This window comes from Sylvia atricapilla, chromosome 15 (genome assembly GCF_009819655.1).
Source record: "Sylvia atricapilla isolate bSylAtr1 chromosome 15, bSylAtr1.pri, whole genome shotgun sequence".
In the NCBI taxonomy this organism is placed as follows: domain Eukaryota; kingdom Metazoa; phylum Chordata; class Aves; order Passeriformes; family Sylviidae; genus Sylvia; species Sylvia atricapilla.
Genome location: NC_089154.1, coordinates 14156248 through 14174190, shown reverse-complemented (window position 1 = coordinate 14174190; position 17943 = coordinate 14156248). Strand labels below are relative to the sequence as shown.

Genomic DNA, 17943 nt, shown 5'->3' with positions numbered 1-17943 from the left:
CTGCAGGAGTCCGAGGAGCGCTCTGTATTTCCACCTGTTTGGGAAAAGCAGGTCTGCAAGGTGTTCTCACCCCTGTGAGGACAGGTGCCCGTGTCCCCTGAGGGGAGCTCTCAGCACAGTCCGGGTTTGGTGCTTTAAAAACACAATTACACAGTGAAAAATAACAGAGTCAGAGCAGGAAGGACCCACAAGAATCATCGATTTAACTCCTGGCCCTGCACAGGACACTCCAACAATCATGCTTGATAGTATAGGGTTAAAAATTTAAAATTATTTCTGTGGAATTATTCTGGGGAATAGAAACTCAGCTTCACTGCAACCAGGATGTTGTTTTCATGCTATTGTTTTAACCAAATCAAGTATTACTTTGTCCAGGTGATCAGGGAGAAGGGGAGATGAGAATGATTTGTACATAGGCCTTAGAAATAAAGCTATTCTCTACTAGGTCGGGTGAAACTGTACCTAATCATCATATGATAGATGATATAATTGTAATGATTTGTGGTAGCTGAATGTGATTATTATCTTAAACCAGAATCATGAGGATCACAAGGAAAGATATTTACGAAAACTCATGCTTCCAAACTACAAATGCATATTCATAACTCTGGTCCATTCCATTCCCAGCTTCGTATGGTAATTAGCCAAAAAGCAATTAAGCATGTGTAGTTTGTTTTTTGAAATGGGTCAGTGGTTCTTCTTATGGGGAGGGGTCTCAAAATGATGAAGAAAGATGGGTCTTCCTCGCTTTGACTTTTTAACCTTTTAGTGTTGGTGACAGCTAAATCCTGTTTTCTCAAGACTATCTGATTTATGATTATATTGTATTCTCGGAGTCTATCGATTAGTTAGAAAACACAAACATAAGTTGACAGGCCTCCCGATTTATCAATTCCTTAAATCCGGCTTCTGTTAGCAAAGGGAAGTTTATCTACCTTACCTCAGCAATATCTAGTTTAACTGAAGTCCTTAATTCTCCAAAATGAATGTTTCAGCAGGAGCCCGTGTGTGTGGCCGCGTCCCAGGCGGCTGTGGGTGTCTGTGAGGGGACCGACATCTCCCTGAGGGGACCGACATCTCCCTGAGGGGACGGACATCGCCATGAAGGGACCGACATCTTCCTGAGGGCACCGACATCTCCCTGAGGGGACCGACATCGCCGTGAGGGGCGGATATCGCCGTGAAGGGACCGACATCGCCGTGAGGGGACCGACACCTCCCTGAGGGGACCGACATCTCCCTGAGGGGACCGACATCGCCGTGAGGGGACCGACATCGCCGTGAGGGGACGGATATCGCCGTGAGGGGACGGATATCGCCGTGAGGGGACCGACATCGCCCTGAGGGGACCGACACCTCCCTGAGGAGACCCGCGCGCGGCGGGAAAACCGCCAGGCCTGGAGGACCGTACCCGCCGGCCCGCCAGGGGGCGCTGAGCGCGGGGCGCGCGTGCGCGGGAGCGGTGCCGCCATGGCGGCGCTGCTGGAGCACGAGAGCCAGATCTTCCTGGAGCTGTTCCACCGCGACGGGCTCGCCGTGTGCGCCCGCGGGCTGGGCATCGACCGCCTGCTGCTGCGCTTCCTGCGCCTCTACTGCGAGCCCGCCAGCCTCGTGCTGGTGCTCAACACCAGCCCCGCCGAGGAGGTGAGGGCAGCTGCCGGCGCACGCCCCTTTCCGCTCCCGGGCGCGGCCGGCCGCTCTGTGGGTGCCCCGGCGGGCGGAGCGGCTCCGCGGGCTGCGGGGAGGTGTGCGGGCTGCGGGGAGGGCAGCGCGGGGGCCGGGCACGGCAATGGGCACCGGCACAGCACCACAGAACGGGTTGGAAGGGACCACAGTGGCCCATCTGGTCCCCGCTCAGGCAGGGTCATTCCAGAGCCTGGCACAGGGCTGTGTCCACACTGCTCTGGAGTATCCCCACCGAGGGAGACTCCACGGCCTCTCTGGACACTCAGGGCTCACAGGGAAGAAGTTCTCCCTCGTGTTCAGCTGAAGTGCCTGGCCATCAGTTCCTGGTGCCATCGCTGGCCCAGGGAGCAGAGCGCTGACAGACACGGCTGTGTCCCCTCTCAGCCACCTCCTGGGGACAGCCCCAGCTCCCTCAGCCTTTCCTCACCAGAGACATGAACCCTGATCCTCTTGTCCCCTCTGCTCCAGGAGCTCCGTGTCCCTTCTGTGCTGAGGAGGCCGAGCTGGAGGCAGCTGTGCCCCAGGGCTGAGCAGAGAGCAGGGTCACCTCCCTGGCTGCTGCCACTGCCCTTCCCAAGGCACACAGCATCCCACTGTCACATTGGCACTGCTGGCTCGGGGACACCGTGTTGTCCACCCCAGGTCCTGGGGAAGCTGTCAAACCACACACGTCGGAGGTCACGGCAGCTGAATTTCTATTCCTGCGGCACAGTGAAGTCCTAGTAACGCTAATGAGCTAAAACAAGTACATAACTTATAAGTAACCAGTGAGGAGAAAGGGGTGAAACATGTTTGTCGGGCTTGACAGATTTGGCCCTAATTGTACAAAAAAAAAACCCTGCTCCTTTTTTTTTTTTTTTTTTTTTTTTTTTTTTTTTCCTCTGGAATCAGGCAAAATTCCCACCCTCAGGAAGGGGAGGTCTTGGGGAACCTTTTATAGCCACCACAGGTGAATAAAGATAACAGCTGTAGTTTTAAACTACCTGCTTTAGCCATCTAATGACTGGTGAGGGCATTAGTTGATCTCTTCCCAATTCTCTGTTCTTAAGGCAGTATTAAAATCGAATTTTCTCTGAAAATGAGATATTGAAATATAAGAAAATATAAGCTCTTTGAAGTGTCAGCTGCTTATTTTTATGTAAGTATTGTCTAGTTACTACTGCCTATGTAGATTTTTTAAAATCGTCCAGATGAGTTTGAAGCTGAAGAAAGTGTGTCAAAGAAGAAAAAGTCATAATAATTCTGACTTCTTTTAGTGTGTTCTACTATCATGTCTTGATCTGTTTTCAACAGCTCCTCAAAATTACCAGAGTATATATAATAAAGGTGCTCTTTGGATCTCTTTCCCTGGATACCACAATAATATCTGTGGTTTTATTGTGTTTGGTTTAGGAGTATTTTATTGATCAGCTGAGGTCAGATGGAGTTGTTCATCTCCCTCGCCGGGTCACCAATGAAATTGCAAATAATACTCGCTATGAATTTTATACACAAGGAGGAGTCATCTTTGCAACGAGTCGGATCCTTGTGGTAGATTTCCTTACTGACAGAATTCCTGCCAATCTCATCACCGGTAAGACCTTTTAAAATAAAGAGTGCTCTGTTTGAAAATACACAAAGCTTAATTCTACATGAAGGGTTCTACTAACAGATGTTAAGGTTGAAGAATAATTCTGGGTTTTTTTTCCCCACCAAGACTGAGGTAAAAGGAGCAAATATGTAGTTCTTTCATATTTTTAATTTTTTTTCCCTCTCTCAATTCATTTGCCTTATTTAATCTTACAGTTTAAAAAGGCTTTCAAAGAAGAACAATTGATTGCACTTGGTGAGATAGTGTTCTGTGATCTTTTGGACACTGGCCTATCATTAAAACTGATTTTAAATGTCATGCTTTATGACCCATGCACACTACCTATATTTTTGCATTAACAGATTATTCCTGGTGACTTCTCATCAAAAAATACCTTACTAATATTTGTGTTGACACACTTGGGCACTATGCAAATAGTAGCATTACAAAGTAATATTGTTACTGTATCTTTACTTATTGTAAAGATTTGGGGAATAGCTTGCAACCTTTTTTTGTGTGTGTGGTTGTATAGAAGCTATACATGGAAGATGTGAGAGTTGCCCTTCTCTTCTCATGTTCTGTTCCCCTTCTCCCCCAGCCACTCTTGTTTTTGTGTTCTTATCTTAGCTGGAAATCCTGTTACAGCCTGAAAAGCTGGAAAAAGAGATATCTAAGAGCCAGGGATTTAAGAATATTTTACTATTTTCTGAGTGTTAACATCTTAATGATTAAACATAGCTGAATATTGTATGCTTAGAACATGTGAGTTTCTGCTTCAGAAGCTGTACCTCCTTCTTTTAGTCAAACTAAAATTTTTTAAGCAAGTTCCACTCTAAAACATTTTTATGCTTTAGAACTCTTTTATGCTGAAGTAAAGAACACCAGATTTGTCCATCCTGATATTTCTAAGTTCAAAAGAAGTCAATAGTTTTTCTGGGCAATCTGTGGTAATTTCTCTTTTTCCCTTGACTCCTTCTTCTACCTTTCTACCCTACCAAAGAAGAAGAAAAAAAATATGAAGAGAAGAAATACAGTAAAGTTTACAGTACAGCAAAACTGGTGGTGTCCCTGTCGTGCCACAGAGCCGTGACAGGTTCTGTATTGCCACCAGAGGGTGTGAGAGCAGCTGCCATCGAGTGGTGGCTCCTTTCCCAGCCTCCCACCCTGGGTCCGTGTGCCTTGTCTGTGTGTGAGACTGAACAACAAAATCCTGTGTAGTGTTTCATGAGGATATAACAGCAAAAGCCTTTTTAGGGGTTAAAAATGTCATCTGTAAAATCAGTGTGAATTAACATCTGATGAACTCGTAAATCCAGCTAAAGGAAGATAAGAAGTTATCACTGCAGTAAAGCAGAATTATTCCTGGTGGTTTTAGCTGAGTAGAAATGATGTACTTGATAGCACAGTGAAACTGATGCAAGTTGGTGTAATGAAAAGTGACAAGCTGCTTCTACCAAGGCTTACAGAGCAGGTGTGAACTCCCTTCATAAGCAGATAAATGTTGACTAAAAGCAGGGAGGTATTATAATAAACACAGTCTTACCTCTTAGAAATACTGTCTTTCCTTCTTGTCCATCTGGGGTCACATCTTGATAACCTGGAAGTCGCTCAGAGATTACAGAGATTACTATGACCATTACTATGTACTGAAAAATGTACTGCTTCACAGGACAAGTCTAACAATATCTAGATAGAAAAATACCTTGTAGTGGATTATTTCAGGACTTGATCATGAATGGCAAGCAGTTATATATGGAAGTCTTTTTTCTGGATGCTTTTTCAATTAGCAAGCAAAGGCACGTTATCAACAATGGCTGGGTGCTGAGTTGAGGAGACTTGTTACAGAAATTAAATTAAATTAAGTTTATTAGCTTATGTAGGCACAAGGTAAAACCTGTGATGTTTGATTTTAGAAAGGCATTTAGGATTCCACTGGAGGCTGTGAGCAGATACCACATAGGCCTTACTTCAGTAGGGAGAGAGGGAAGATAATGCAATGTGCTGTGTAACATGATTAGCATGAGGAAAAAACAAGCCTTGGTTAACAGGTCTTGGCTGAGTGGACTGTGAACTCCTGAAGTGTTCACCTCAAACACATAATTAAACTAAACTCCTGTTTCATTTCTCTTTATTGAAATGTGCTTGATAGGTCTTTTTTTCCTAGTACACCCATAGCCATAAAGAAAATTGGTGGTGGACTCCTATATTTGATAATGCTTGCTGTCCTTGAGTGTGAATGTGACTGTCAGATGGGAGAGAAAAGCAAAGTAAATGTTTTCAGAAGTTCTTTGATTATGGAAACACTTGAACTGTTACCAATGAAAGTCTAATTCCAGAATTTCTCTTAATGGAAGAATTCATCACAGCCTCGAACACATCAAACTTGCTTTGTTGTAACAGTGTGTTTTGTCATGCATTTACTTTTTCTGCTTTTAAAAGGCTCAGGTTCAAGCTATGCCTCAGGAGTAAAGAATTCTCCAAACTAGTAAGTCCTGCCACTCATGCACAAGCTTTTATTTTTCTGTTAAAGATGCATTATTAACCCCATTCTGTTATTTGGCAATTCCATGGTACTGAAACTGAGGAATGACTCATTTCAACCTTCTTTTTAGAAGACTTAAATTCCTGTAATCAAAAGAACAGTAGAAGAATAAGACAGTTCTGAGGAAAAATCTATACAAACCTGGACCTTTCTGTTTTGTTTTGGTTTTTTTAACTTGATTTCTTTTTTCTTTTGGCAGGCATTTTGGTGTACAAAGCACACAGAATCATTGAGTCCTGTCAGGAAGCGTTCATCCTGCGGCTTTATCGCCAGAAGAACAAGCAAGGCTTCATTAAAGCTTTTACAGATAATGCAGTTGCATTTAACACTGGTTTTTGTCATGTGGAAAGAGTGATGAAAAATCTTTTTGTTGGGAAGCTTTATCTGTGGCCAAGGTGAGGCACTTCCTTCCTTCAGTGGAGAGTTAAAAGAAAGGTGAAGGGTGTTACAGTGGGTTCCTGAGAAAACAAGGTGTATGCAATCACACTGCTCATCTCTGTTCCCTCCTGTATTCCCAAACAAAATTTTTTCAGTTTTTGACAGAAGTGGTCTTAAACATACTGAATTTCTGAGATTATTTTTGAAAATAGACTCAAATTGACTCTGTTAAGAGTCTATTGACGAACTTTATGGTAGTGCAGTCCTTTTAGTCAACAGAAATCACGGCAAAAAGTGACATTCTTAACAGTTTAAGAAAAACTTCTCTTCCTAAACAAGAGTATTTAAGCCTAAGTAATGACAGGAAAACAGTCTCTTAGTTCTGCTATTCATGGAGGTGTTTGTTCCCAGCTGTGATGAAACTCCATGCATCTCTTTCTACATGTCAGATTTTTTTAATCTTATACACATATGTTGTGTATGAAGGACATTTCTTGATGACAGTTAAAAAACAATCACCAAGATGTGGCATGCATTGAGTCTTCCAGGAGCAGATCCACAGATGGAACTGGACACTCTCTGAAGACCCAGTCAGTGCTCTTGCCCTGGGCAGGAGCTCTGCCCATTTGTTCCCTTAGTCCAGGCTGGAACGTGTTTCACTCCTTCTCAGTGAACTGTTCCTCTCTGCATTGTAAATTCCTTAACAGTCTTTCTCTCAGTATCCCGGGGAAGTAGAAGGGAAGTACCTGGGATAGGAAAGGTTGAGTAGCAGCTCTCTAGATTTCCTGACTTCCATGAAAAGGCCTGGGGCTGCAGGCAGCAGTAATGTCTCTGGAGCTGCAGAGGTCAGCAGCTGTCAGGGACAGTCAGGTGTGGCATCTCTGCATCTGTGAGTGGCTCCAAGGGCAGGGTTCCAACAGCCACCTGCAGGTTGCCATTGCAAGCTGGGAACATCACAAAATCTGCTGGTGCAGCCATGTGATTTCAGAGAATTTGTGAACCCCTTCCAGCTTCTCCCTTATAGGATGTTTTTGGCTTATTTTAATATTTGCTATGTGTGATGATGATGCAGAATCCAGTGCAGTAATTTTCCATGGATCATTCACCAGCACTATAGGCTCACATGACTAGAATGACTACAGTCATAACTGTGGAACAGATGGTTTTCTGAGGCTGTTTATAAGATTGCAGTCTCCACATCAGTAGAAACTGCTTCTGGAATTAACTTACGTGTTTACATTTAGAACAATTGTAATTGTATTCTACACAAACTTTAGAGTAATTCTAAGTCAAATAAAACTATCCATGTAAACCTTACAAAGCTGTTTTTCTCTTAGGTTTCATATAGCAGTGCACTCCTTCTTAGAGAAGCATAAACCTGAAGTAGTGGAAATCCACGTGGCAATGACCCCTGCTATGCTTGCTATCCAGACTGCAATCCTGGACATTCTGAATGCGTGTCTGAGGGAGCTCAAACGTTACAACCCAGCTCTTGAAGTAGAAGATCTGTCTTTGGAGAATGCTATTGCTAAACCTTTTGACAAGGTAACCATTTTGATTGTTCTGCAGTGTCTAAGAAATGGGATATAGATCTCCAAAGTGCCTGCCATGCAAACAGAAATGTTGTTTGCATAATAAATAACCAGCAGCAGCTGAGTTGTTCTCTCATGACATATTTATTACTGGTACCAGGGGGTGTAATGCTGGTGTAACAGTGCCTATAGGGTTCTTGATGTATTGGTATTGTTCTTCCTTCATTTCCAAAGTCCCAACAGTAAGACCACCCCAATTCATGGTTATAATAGTGATTATTTCTGCTGTTATTAAAAACACAACTGCAACTTCAGCTCAGAATACTTTGGAGATAAGTACCAGTAACTGCCACACACATACTCCCCTTTTCCTTTGGAATTTCTTGCTTGTATTTTTTATTTTCTGTAGTAGGAGAAGCACTGTGCATAATAGACAATATGCACATGCCTGCGTCTGCTGTATCTTGAATCATTATGTATGTCAATAACTTTGTGTTCACTGCTATTTTTGACAGATCTGTTTGGCACACATATGCTTTTGTTAGGATGAAATGAACTGTCATAGTGCAACACAGTTATTGGTTAACCATGATTTCATGTGGATGAAAGGCCTTCTGTACTTTAAATATTTGAAGGTTTCTTCTTGGGTTCTCTAAGTTGCACATCTTCATGGTACCTTATCTGATTTTGGAAACTAAATGACATTCTAATGGTTTTTGCTGTATCTGAGTAAAGGACATTAAATACTAAATACAGCAGGTCAGTACCAGTAAAATAAGGTTGGTATTTTATCATTTTACCAGTATTTTATTAATAGATGGAATGGAAAAAATTGACTGAAAGCATTAAATTATATTATATATTAATTAAAATATACATCTGCTCACTGCTGAAATGTTTTTCATAAAGACATCTATATTATATTAACCTTGCTAAAATATGGTCACTTATGTCAAAACAAATATCTCACCAGTACATCTTTATTTTGATGTCTCTAATGACTTTGAGAAACCACAGCATCCCCTGTAAAGTTAAAGTAGGAGTATTCTCAGCTTGGTTAGAAGCCATAATGCAATACTGGATGTTTGACCCTCCAAACTTTGCAATTTTTATTTCCAGACAATACGTCACTATTTAGATCCTCTCTGGCATCAGCTTGGAGCTAAGACAAAGTCTTTGGTCCAGGATTTGAAGATCCTACGAACTTTGCTTCTGTATCTAACCCAGTATGATTGTGTCACTTTCCTTAATCTCCTGGAGTCACTGAGAGCAAGTGAAAAAGCTTTTGGTGAGAATTCAGGTAAACACGGAATAACTCTACAAGTCAATGCATGAAACAATGCAATGTTGATGTTTTTAATTATCATTCCCAAACATACGAAGGTATCTAATTAGGTTTTACACAACCAGCCATAAGGACGTAGGTTTTTATTGACAGATAATTCTTTCATCTTCCCACTTAACTGCTGTTACTTAACAGTGTGAGATTTGCATCACATTTCTGTCTTTTATGAAGCTGGTGGTTACACATCAAGCAGGTAGGGCAGGTGTTCCAGCTGCAGATCTGGGGCTTTTCCTGCAGAGGGTTGGAACACATGCACGTTGCAGATGTCAAACTACTACTGCCTCCTTCTCATTTCCTCTGCAGGCTGGCTGTTCCTTGACTCCAGCACGTCAATGTTTGTGAATGCCCGAGCTCGAGTTTATCGCATTGCAGAGGAGAAAGTGAATCAGAAAGGCAAAGCCTCAGGCTCTGAGAAACGTGATGGAAAGAAGGAAAATGGTACTGATCGTTCTAATTTTAAGTTGGAGAGTGTCACACGATTCCAAGTGCTTTGCATATTTTTACTTGTGCTTTGGTTCCCTGCATGAACTTGCACAGCTCAGGATCTCAGTCTGTTAGCTGGGATAAATTGAGACACAGTCTTAGTTCTAAAAGCACATAATAAACAACATAAAGTCATGAAGCAGGGGATTCTCGTAAGCTTGCTCAGCTGATCACTGGGAGAGCTTTTGTGATATTGTTCTTGCCTTACATTGATGTTTAGCCTCATCCTTATTATTGTATGTGAAAGAGTAGGAGGCTGTGGTTGCTTTTATTAAAAAAATACATTCAGGAGTTTCAGAATTGAGGAATGAGTGAATATTTCAGTGTTTTGCGTCACAAAAGCACTTATCTCCATTTTTAAATTTAAAAGTGTTCTCCAGCTTATTAGCATAACAAATTGCATATGTAGGCTGTTGAATATCATATGTGACAACAACCATCACACTATTGACATCTAACCACTGATTTAAAGTCTGAAGGGTATTTTGACTGCAAGGGCTGCTATGTTCAATCTTACTTTTTTTCAGAACTGAAAAGGGAATTGGTTCTAGAAAGTAACCCAAAATGGGAAGCTTTGAGAGAAGTACTGAAAGAGATTGAAAATGAAAATAAGAACAGTGACAACCTTGGTGGTCCAGGTGAGAAAATACTAAATGATGTAAGTTTTCCAGTACTGCTGCTGGTTTGTACTTCTGCTTGACCTCAGAGAGAAGGAATTAACTCTTTTCTTTAGTTTTATCAAAGAGCTGGTTTAAATTTAGTAATTTGTGGCTTTGAGATGAGGGATTTATGTACATTATGTACATAAACCATGTAAAATTCCATAGTTTTACATAAACTCTTACTTAGGTCTTGGTCTAAAAGAGAAATGCTGTTCATTTCCACAATGCAATACTTTTTATGAAAGAACTGCATTATTCTGAAAAAAATATTTTAGGTTGCATTTCAGTAGTGACTGATACCTTAGTCCCAAGCCAAATGAAACTGATGTGGAAATTTATCATGATCAAGGTACCCTTCACTCATTCCTGGAGTTTTCAAAACAAAACCAGGTGTTCTGTCTTACACCCTTTCTAACTTGCACATTCTTCTCAAGCACCTGCAAATTTGTTTCTTGTGAGTTGCATATAAATGAGGTAGAGATTAGGAGACAGGGAGGAGAGTCTAACTGCTTTGCTGCCTTTCCTATTTTAGGGCTTTTCATTCCCTTAAAATTTAGCAAGTTTTATTTTAGGAAATAGTAAGGGTAAAAAAGTGCTCTTTTCTCCCACCCACAGTGTTCTGACTCTGGGTAGGAACTGGCTCTCTCACCTAGTGTTGTAGGAGTTTATCTGAGTCAGCTTGCAGAGAATTGTTATTCACAAATGTCAATAATACTGTGTGAAACATGTGTTTGGTAGACTCTCTAACACAGCTGACAAATTAGAATGATCTAAATTAAGTTCTCTCTCATTCCACATCTCAAAAATGAGTAGCTGTTCAAGTATGTTTCAACACATGCTGTATCTGCCTCATTTCCAGTGGTCAGAAGGAAAGCTTTACAAATTTAGACTTGGAAGAACAAGGAACCTTGAACTCCAGTTAATCTTTAATTTGATTTGGTACAAAAAGCCGTGCAGTTTAGACTGTCTCAGATCCAAAGTGACTGTGGCATTTGGCAGGCACAGTGCTTGGATCAGTGTGAGCCATTGCCTTGTCGCTGGATAAGGAGCACAGCATTACAGGCTGTAAACGTGCTGTTGTTGTTTCTTAACTGCAGGGCAAGTGCTCATTTGTGCCAGCGATGACCGAGCCTGTGCACAGCTCAGGGAGTACATTATTGCTGGAGCAGAAGCTTTTTTAACAAGACTCTACAACAAAACCTTCGGGAAGGACGAGAAAGCTGGAGAAGTGTGGACTAAGGACAGAAAAGCCAGCAAGTCCAAAGGAAATGCCAAACCAGACACAGGGCCTCAAGCCAAAAAGGCCAAACTCACGGCTTCTTCAAAACAAAATAAACACAAGAAGCAGCAAGACCGGACTATAATCCAAATGATAGGCAAAACTGAGGAGGAAAAGAGAGAAGAGGTTGAGGTAGAAGACAACGAAGAATTAGGTGGTAGCCAAGAAAGCAACACTGCAGAGACCGTTCCTGAAGATTTTGATGTGAACTTGCCCTCAGACTGTTACTATGGGATTTTCAAGGACCCCCTGACCATTATCCACCCGCTGCAGGGCTGTGGGGACCCCTATGCTCTCACTCGGGTGCTGCACGAAGTGGAGCCCAGATATGTTGTGCTGTATGATGCAGAACTCACCTTTGTCCGGCAGCTGGAAATCTACAAGGCCAGCAGGCCTGGGAAGCCTTTGAGGCAAGTTCACTTGGCCAGGGTAATTCTGGTCTGAAAGAAAAAATTACAAGTGCGCTGTCAGCAGTCAGTGCAGAACATGCTGCTGTTCATTTTCATTAGCTACCTTTCAGTTCTTGTTGAGCCCTTAAGTTTAAACAAAATCATAATGGCTGATGTAACCAAAAGATAATTTTTACTTTCCAGGAGGTATTTAGACCCGTAACAGCAGAAGCATATCTGTTAAAAAAGAAAAATTAAAAAGCAATTCTAAGACCTCTGCTTCAATGATTTTAGTGGCAGTAGATCATTTTGAGGTGTTGTAGTCTCATTTTAAATCATCTCTGAAGATATGATTTTTAAACAAATGGATTCATTTGGGGTTTAATGAATTTTCACATTTCCTGATGTTCATCATGCTGAAGACCAGTAATTCAGAAACTGTAACAGAGAAGCAAGTAAAGGAAACACAATGAAGAAAATTAGTATTTGCAGTTATAGCATTTGCTGACAGGAATATCACCACTTTGGGTGTAAGTATTTAATACACCTGGAAATTGAAAAAGCTCCGTTTTATGAATTAATATCACATACTAATTTAAAATATAAATAACTTAAAATTTAATATACTATTGTATAGGGTCAGGCACTTATTGCTACTAAACTCAAATTTCTTGGTTGTGGATTTTTTGACTTAATAAAAGTCTTGTGGCCTCTTTTTTATTTCTCTCTTTTATACCTACAGAGTTTATTTCCTCATCTATGGGGGCTCCACAGAGGAGCAGCGCTACCTCACAACTCTGAGGAAAGAGAAGGAGGCCTTTGAAAAGCTCATTCGGTAACACAATTACTTTAACTGCCTTTATAATTAGTGTTTCATGAATTCCCCAATATGTTTACATTTTAAATAAAGTTCTTAACTGTGTGAAGGCTTTAAATAAACTTTTCATTCAATTCTTTGTTGGATGTAAAAACTACTTTCCTATTGAGAGCCACCAAAAAGTCAAAACTTTCCTTTTCAAAGCACCTGGTATTTTGTTTAATAATTTTAGCTGGATTCAATATTAATGTAAAGGCTAATCAGCATCACTTGAATTTTTTCCTAATTGTCTATGAAGTTCATTTGTGTAATTGTGTTTTTGCAGGTAGCATTTCTTATAAGATAATTTTTACAGCTTTTATAACCTAAGTCAATTGGGCAAAGACAGCAATTATTTCCTTGGACTGTATAAGACAGTATTTTTACTGGCAGTGCCTTCTCAGGGGGTTACAGTACTGTTCCTAGTCATTAGATCCTGTGTAAAAGGAACAACCTAGAAAATCCCAGTAAATTGCATTTCTGGTCAGGTTTGCATTTCCTATGAAACTACATATAATTTTACATCTGGATGAAGGGGATTGAAGCATCTCAATCTCCTTTACTCCTGCATTTGCAGTTTGTAGTGTGTGTTTGTTGTGGTTCCTTAGAGAGAAGGCCAGCATGGTTGTTCCTGAGGAAAGAGAAGGAAGAGACGAGACAAACTTAGACCTCATCAGAGATGTTACCCCCGCCTCTGTCTCTGCTGACACACGCAAAGCAGGTGAGCAGCCCCTGGGTCAGGCTTGCAGCCTCCCAAAATCCCACAGCTATTGCACTTTAAATCCTCCTCAAAGCATCTGGGACAGAGACCTGCTGTACATTGGAGTCTTGGTGCTATAGAAACGTTATTTCCCAGTGACAGTGAACTGTGGTTTCCTTTGAAATAAGTGTTTGGCCCATTAACACAGGTACCATTTGGATTGTTTCTAGTCAGATTGTTGATTGTGAGGCTGTCTAGTGCTGCTTGTAGGAAGGGAAATTAAAACATAAAAACTGAAGTCTACAGATGGTCAAAGGCAGTGTTGTTCTTGAGATAGTAAATGTTGGGGACTTCTTTTCATCTTTGCAAACATGCTGCCTGGGTAAACAACTGCTCATTATGGGTTTGATCACTTCCTTCGAAATAAAGCCTCCTTTTTCTTTTGTTGCAATTCTAACCATATTTTTGTTCTTTTCCTCTGACATGTTTTTCTTTGCTGTCGTTTTTGTAATGCTGCTCTCCTTTGCCATATGCTTTCTAATCTTTGCCCTTAGATGTTTTGTGGCCTTGGTGCTGCAGTTTCCATGTGTGTCCTGCAGATCTGTAGAGGCCAACACATAATTCCTACAATAAAGTGCTGTATTTCTGTGGGAAACAGCTGGAAATAAAAGGGATCAGCTTCATTATCTTGTTTTGCAGGCAGCCTTTTAAAGATTTCCCTGATTCGTTTAAATAATTTCCATCTGCAGCTTAATGTATTTCATTGTCACCTATACAAAGCTTACAGCAAGTAGCATGGTGGCTCTCTCAAGCTGCAGAGCATAAACTACAGTATATATTCAGGCAAGTAATTTTTTTCTCTAACAGTTAGAAATCCAGTGAAGTCGGGATTTGTTGTACTGCTGCATTTGAGGTCTAACTCGAGGTGGGAAGTGCGTCCATTGCAGCAGTCTTGGCAGCACAGAGGGAAACAGGCAGAGCAGGAGGTGCCTGGTGTGGGGATAACTGTGGTTATCTGTCTCCTCAGGCGGGCAGGCGCAGAAGGGAGTGCAGCAGACCATCATCGTGGACATGCGGGAGTTCCGCAGCGAGCTGCCGTCGCTGATCCACCGCCGCGGCATCGACATCGAGCCCGTCACTCTGGAGGTCGGGGATTACATTCTGAGCCCCGACATGTGCGTGGAGAGGAAGAGCATCAGTGACCTGATCGGCTCCCTGAACAACGGGCGGCTGTACGCACAGTGCGTGGCCATGTGCCGCTACTACAAGCGCCCCGTGCTCCTCATTGAGTTCGACCCCAGCAAACCCTTCTCCTTGATCCCGCGGGGCTCTTTACAGCCAGAAATCTCCGGCAACGATGTCACTTCTAAACTGACCCTTCTCACGCTGCACTTCCCCAAGTTACGGATCCTCTGGTGTCCCTCTCCCCACGCTACTGCTGAGCTGTTTGAAGAGCTGAAACAAAACCAGCCCCAGCCCGACGCAGAAACGGCCATGGCCGTCACCGCGGATTCCGAAATCCTCCCCGAGTCAGACAAGTACAACCCTGGGCCTCAGGACTTCCTGCTAAAAATGCCAGGGGTTAACACAAAGAACTGCCGGGCCTTAATGACCCACGTTAAAAGCATTGCAGAGCTGGTGACGCTGTCCAAGGAGGAGCTGTCCAAGATTTTGGGTAATGCTGCCAATGCCACACAGCTCTTCGACTTCATTCACCTGACCTACGCAGAGGCACTAGCCAAAGGAAAAAGCAAAAAATGACTCATGAGATTGTTGAACTCATAGCACAGATAAGCTTTTCTGGCACAGTACTTTGGCAAACAACATGAAATACTTTAATAAATGCCCTCTCTAAGATAACCAGCTGTTTCTTGCTAATGCTCTTCCATCAGTTCTAACATGTGAGTTAATTATTACTGAGGGCAAGATTCAAGAGGAAAAAACATTTTTAATAGAGAAATGTGAAGTATTTTTATTCTTCTTAAAGCACTTTAACCAATTCTATAATATCATTGAATTAACTAAATGAAGTTTTTCACCAAGACCATAAGAATTAAGTGCTAAGACTAACTGATAAAGGTGTTTTCTTGTGAAAGCTATGATTTCTTGTTCAAGCTAAAAATGTGCTGTGTGACCTGCTGCATGATACAACACTGCTTTTACCATTTTTAATGTCTCACTCCCTGGCAACTGCCTGTTTTCGATTGACAGTGATGGAGCTGTTTGAAACACTTTGTAGTTTTTGCTCAGGAGTTTTAGAATATACTGGGACTGAAACCTGAACTTTAGAACATGACCATAAACCTTTGTCACAGCAAAATCCATTTGTATGCTATGCTGTACAATTTGCTTTCTTACCTTGCTACCAGTTACACTTTTAGCACTCCAAAGCCAGCACAGCTCTGTCCTGAGATTGTGCAAAGTGCTTTCTTTTGGTCTCACTGGGTAGGGATTCTCTGGTGCCACAGTGCAGCTTAATTTCAACTGTGCCTTACTTCTACTTTTAAGAGGCTTTGTTTTTTACTCAGTTTTGATAGCTCTTTCACCTCTTTCACTTCAAAGTGAAAAATTTGGGTGTACCATTGGGGCTGTTCCTTTATACCAAAGAATATTCCCTCTTGTCAAATGCAGTCATTTTCTAGGCAAGGTTTTTCAAAAGTATTGAAAGTTCTTCCAATATTGGCTGCTTTTTTGTCCTATTGCACTTATATTTTGATGTCTCAAATCAGCTGTCTGTCAGTAAACTCGGTAAAGTCATTGTCACATAGAAGATAATACTTTTAGCATTTTGTGTAGCATAAAAGAGGGAAAAGTTTGTGAATGTGTGCATTGTTAAATTTTATATTCTACATTGAACTTTGATACAACTGTGTAACACATTGCCTTTGCCAAAAGGGTTGGTCCACTGTTATTCCATGCTAATGTATTTACATTTGCTACTTACAAAACCTTTATGACTTGCACGTGTATTTATGTGATTCTAATGGGAACAACAGACCAATATTATCTCCTTCATGAAAGGAGAAAATATGTTTTGTGTTCACCTTGGGTAAAAAATGAGCTATGCACTTTCAGTAAAATGTTTATTGTGCATTTTAAGCGTGAATTATGAATTGTTAACTTTATGGCTGAGCTGTGACAAATTTTCAAGGGAACATTTTTCTGCAGATGCAAATTTTAGTATTAAATACATCCATAATAAGATTAAAATTTGTTAATTATCTTGGTTTTCATTTGGCTGTATTGATATCAGAACGTTTTTTTTTTTAGTGTGTGGTTTACAATCCAGACCTTAGGGTTTCTATTGTTTCTATTTGATCCCACAAATAACTTAATTTTTAAGAATTAAAATATTTGTCTCTAAAACTTTACTTAGTCAGGATTCCAATTCTGACTGAAGAATAGAATCCAAAAGCAAACATCTGCCAAAAAATAATAATTAAATGGATACATTACTTATATGCCAAACAGCATCAAGGAATGTAACTTGAGTGTCATGAAAGGAACTTGTCCTGTTTCCAGTATTTCAGGCTCCATGAGCTGGGTTTACAATCCTTTCCTAAGGACCATTTTAGGATAAAGTTCTCCTTAGCCCTTACTCCAAGATAACCTAAATTAAATTAATAATCAGTTGATCTGGTTTGTAAAATATGTGATTTAAAGAAATGTAAATAGGGTCAGAAATCAGGAAGTTCAGAAACCATTGCTCCAGCATTTTGTAATACTTGATCATTATAACTTATTTCATATGTTCTTTCTTCATGTAATAGCAAGAATTTTGAATATTTGCAGGATCAAACAAAGAATAAACCCTTTTATGTGCTTTGTATGAAGTCTTTAATATCTTGTTAACTGTTAGGGACCTTCTTGCATTGAAAATACACTTAGCAATAGTATATACACTTGCTTAATTTTCATGTTTTGATAAGGTTCTACAAGGAAATGCTCAAGGGTTTTAAAGTTTCGGTGCCATTTTTTATTTTGAGTACAAAACGTTAGGAGCTTATCTCCCAGACTTCTCAATCCAAATGGGGTGGCCGTTTTCTTACTGGAGTTTTAAGCCGTATTTTGAAAGCTTCTCCTCAATAAATTAAAGGGAAGAAATATCCCGAGTCCCAGTCCTGAAAACAGGGAAGAGCTGTTAAATAGCTTGGCTAGCCCAGACTGAGCTGAGAGCTGAATTCTTGCTGAGGTTAGTGAGGGTAACCAGGGCTGCCACACTGCTGTGGTGATTTGTTGTCTAAACAGAAGATGTTGCTGCAATACATCAAAATGGGCCTGTGTATGTACTAATTTTAGTGTCATTTTTTTTTTAAAGCATGGCAAAATGACCTTAATCCACAACTGCTATAAAGCAGTCTTCCTAGGAATATTTAGTCAGGTCTAAATAGATACTGTTTTCTCAGCTTGCATTTTACCCTAGTTCTGTCTGTGAGAGCTTCCCTCTATAAATAAAAGCATAGTTTTCATTTCGAGGGTCCTCAGTTCCTCATTGTTACTTCTTTTTCCTTTCACCTTGAT

The 17943-nt window shown here is 41.1% G+C and overlaps 1 protein-coding gene across 1 annotated transcript; it reads left to right on the top strand.

Annotated features, from left to right (window-relative positions):
- The first annotated feature begins 1455 nt into the window (after positions 1–1455).
- On the top strand, positions 1456–17251 carry ERCC4 (ERCC excision repair 4, endonuclease catalytic subunit). Its single transcript, XM_066330260.1, has 11 exons — positions 1456–1644; positions 3079–3259; positions 5998–6193; positions 7514–7721; positions 8828–9008; positions 9357–9491; positions 10064–10174; positions 11296–11887; positions 12609–12701; positions 13331–13443; positions 14450–17251. The coding sequence occupies exons 1-11, from the start codon at positions 1471–1473 to the stop codon at positions 15181–15183; spliced, it is 2718 nt and encodes a 905-aa protein (XP_066186357.1). The 5' UTR covers positions 1456–1470; the 3' UTR covers positions 15184–17251.
- The last annotated feature ends 692 nt before the right edge of the window (positions 17252–17943 follow it).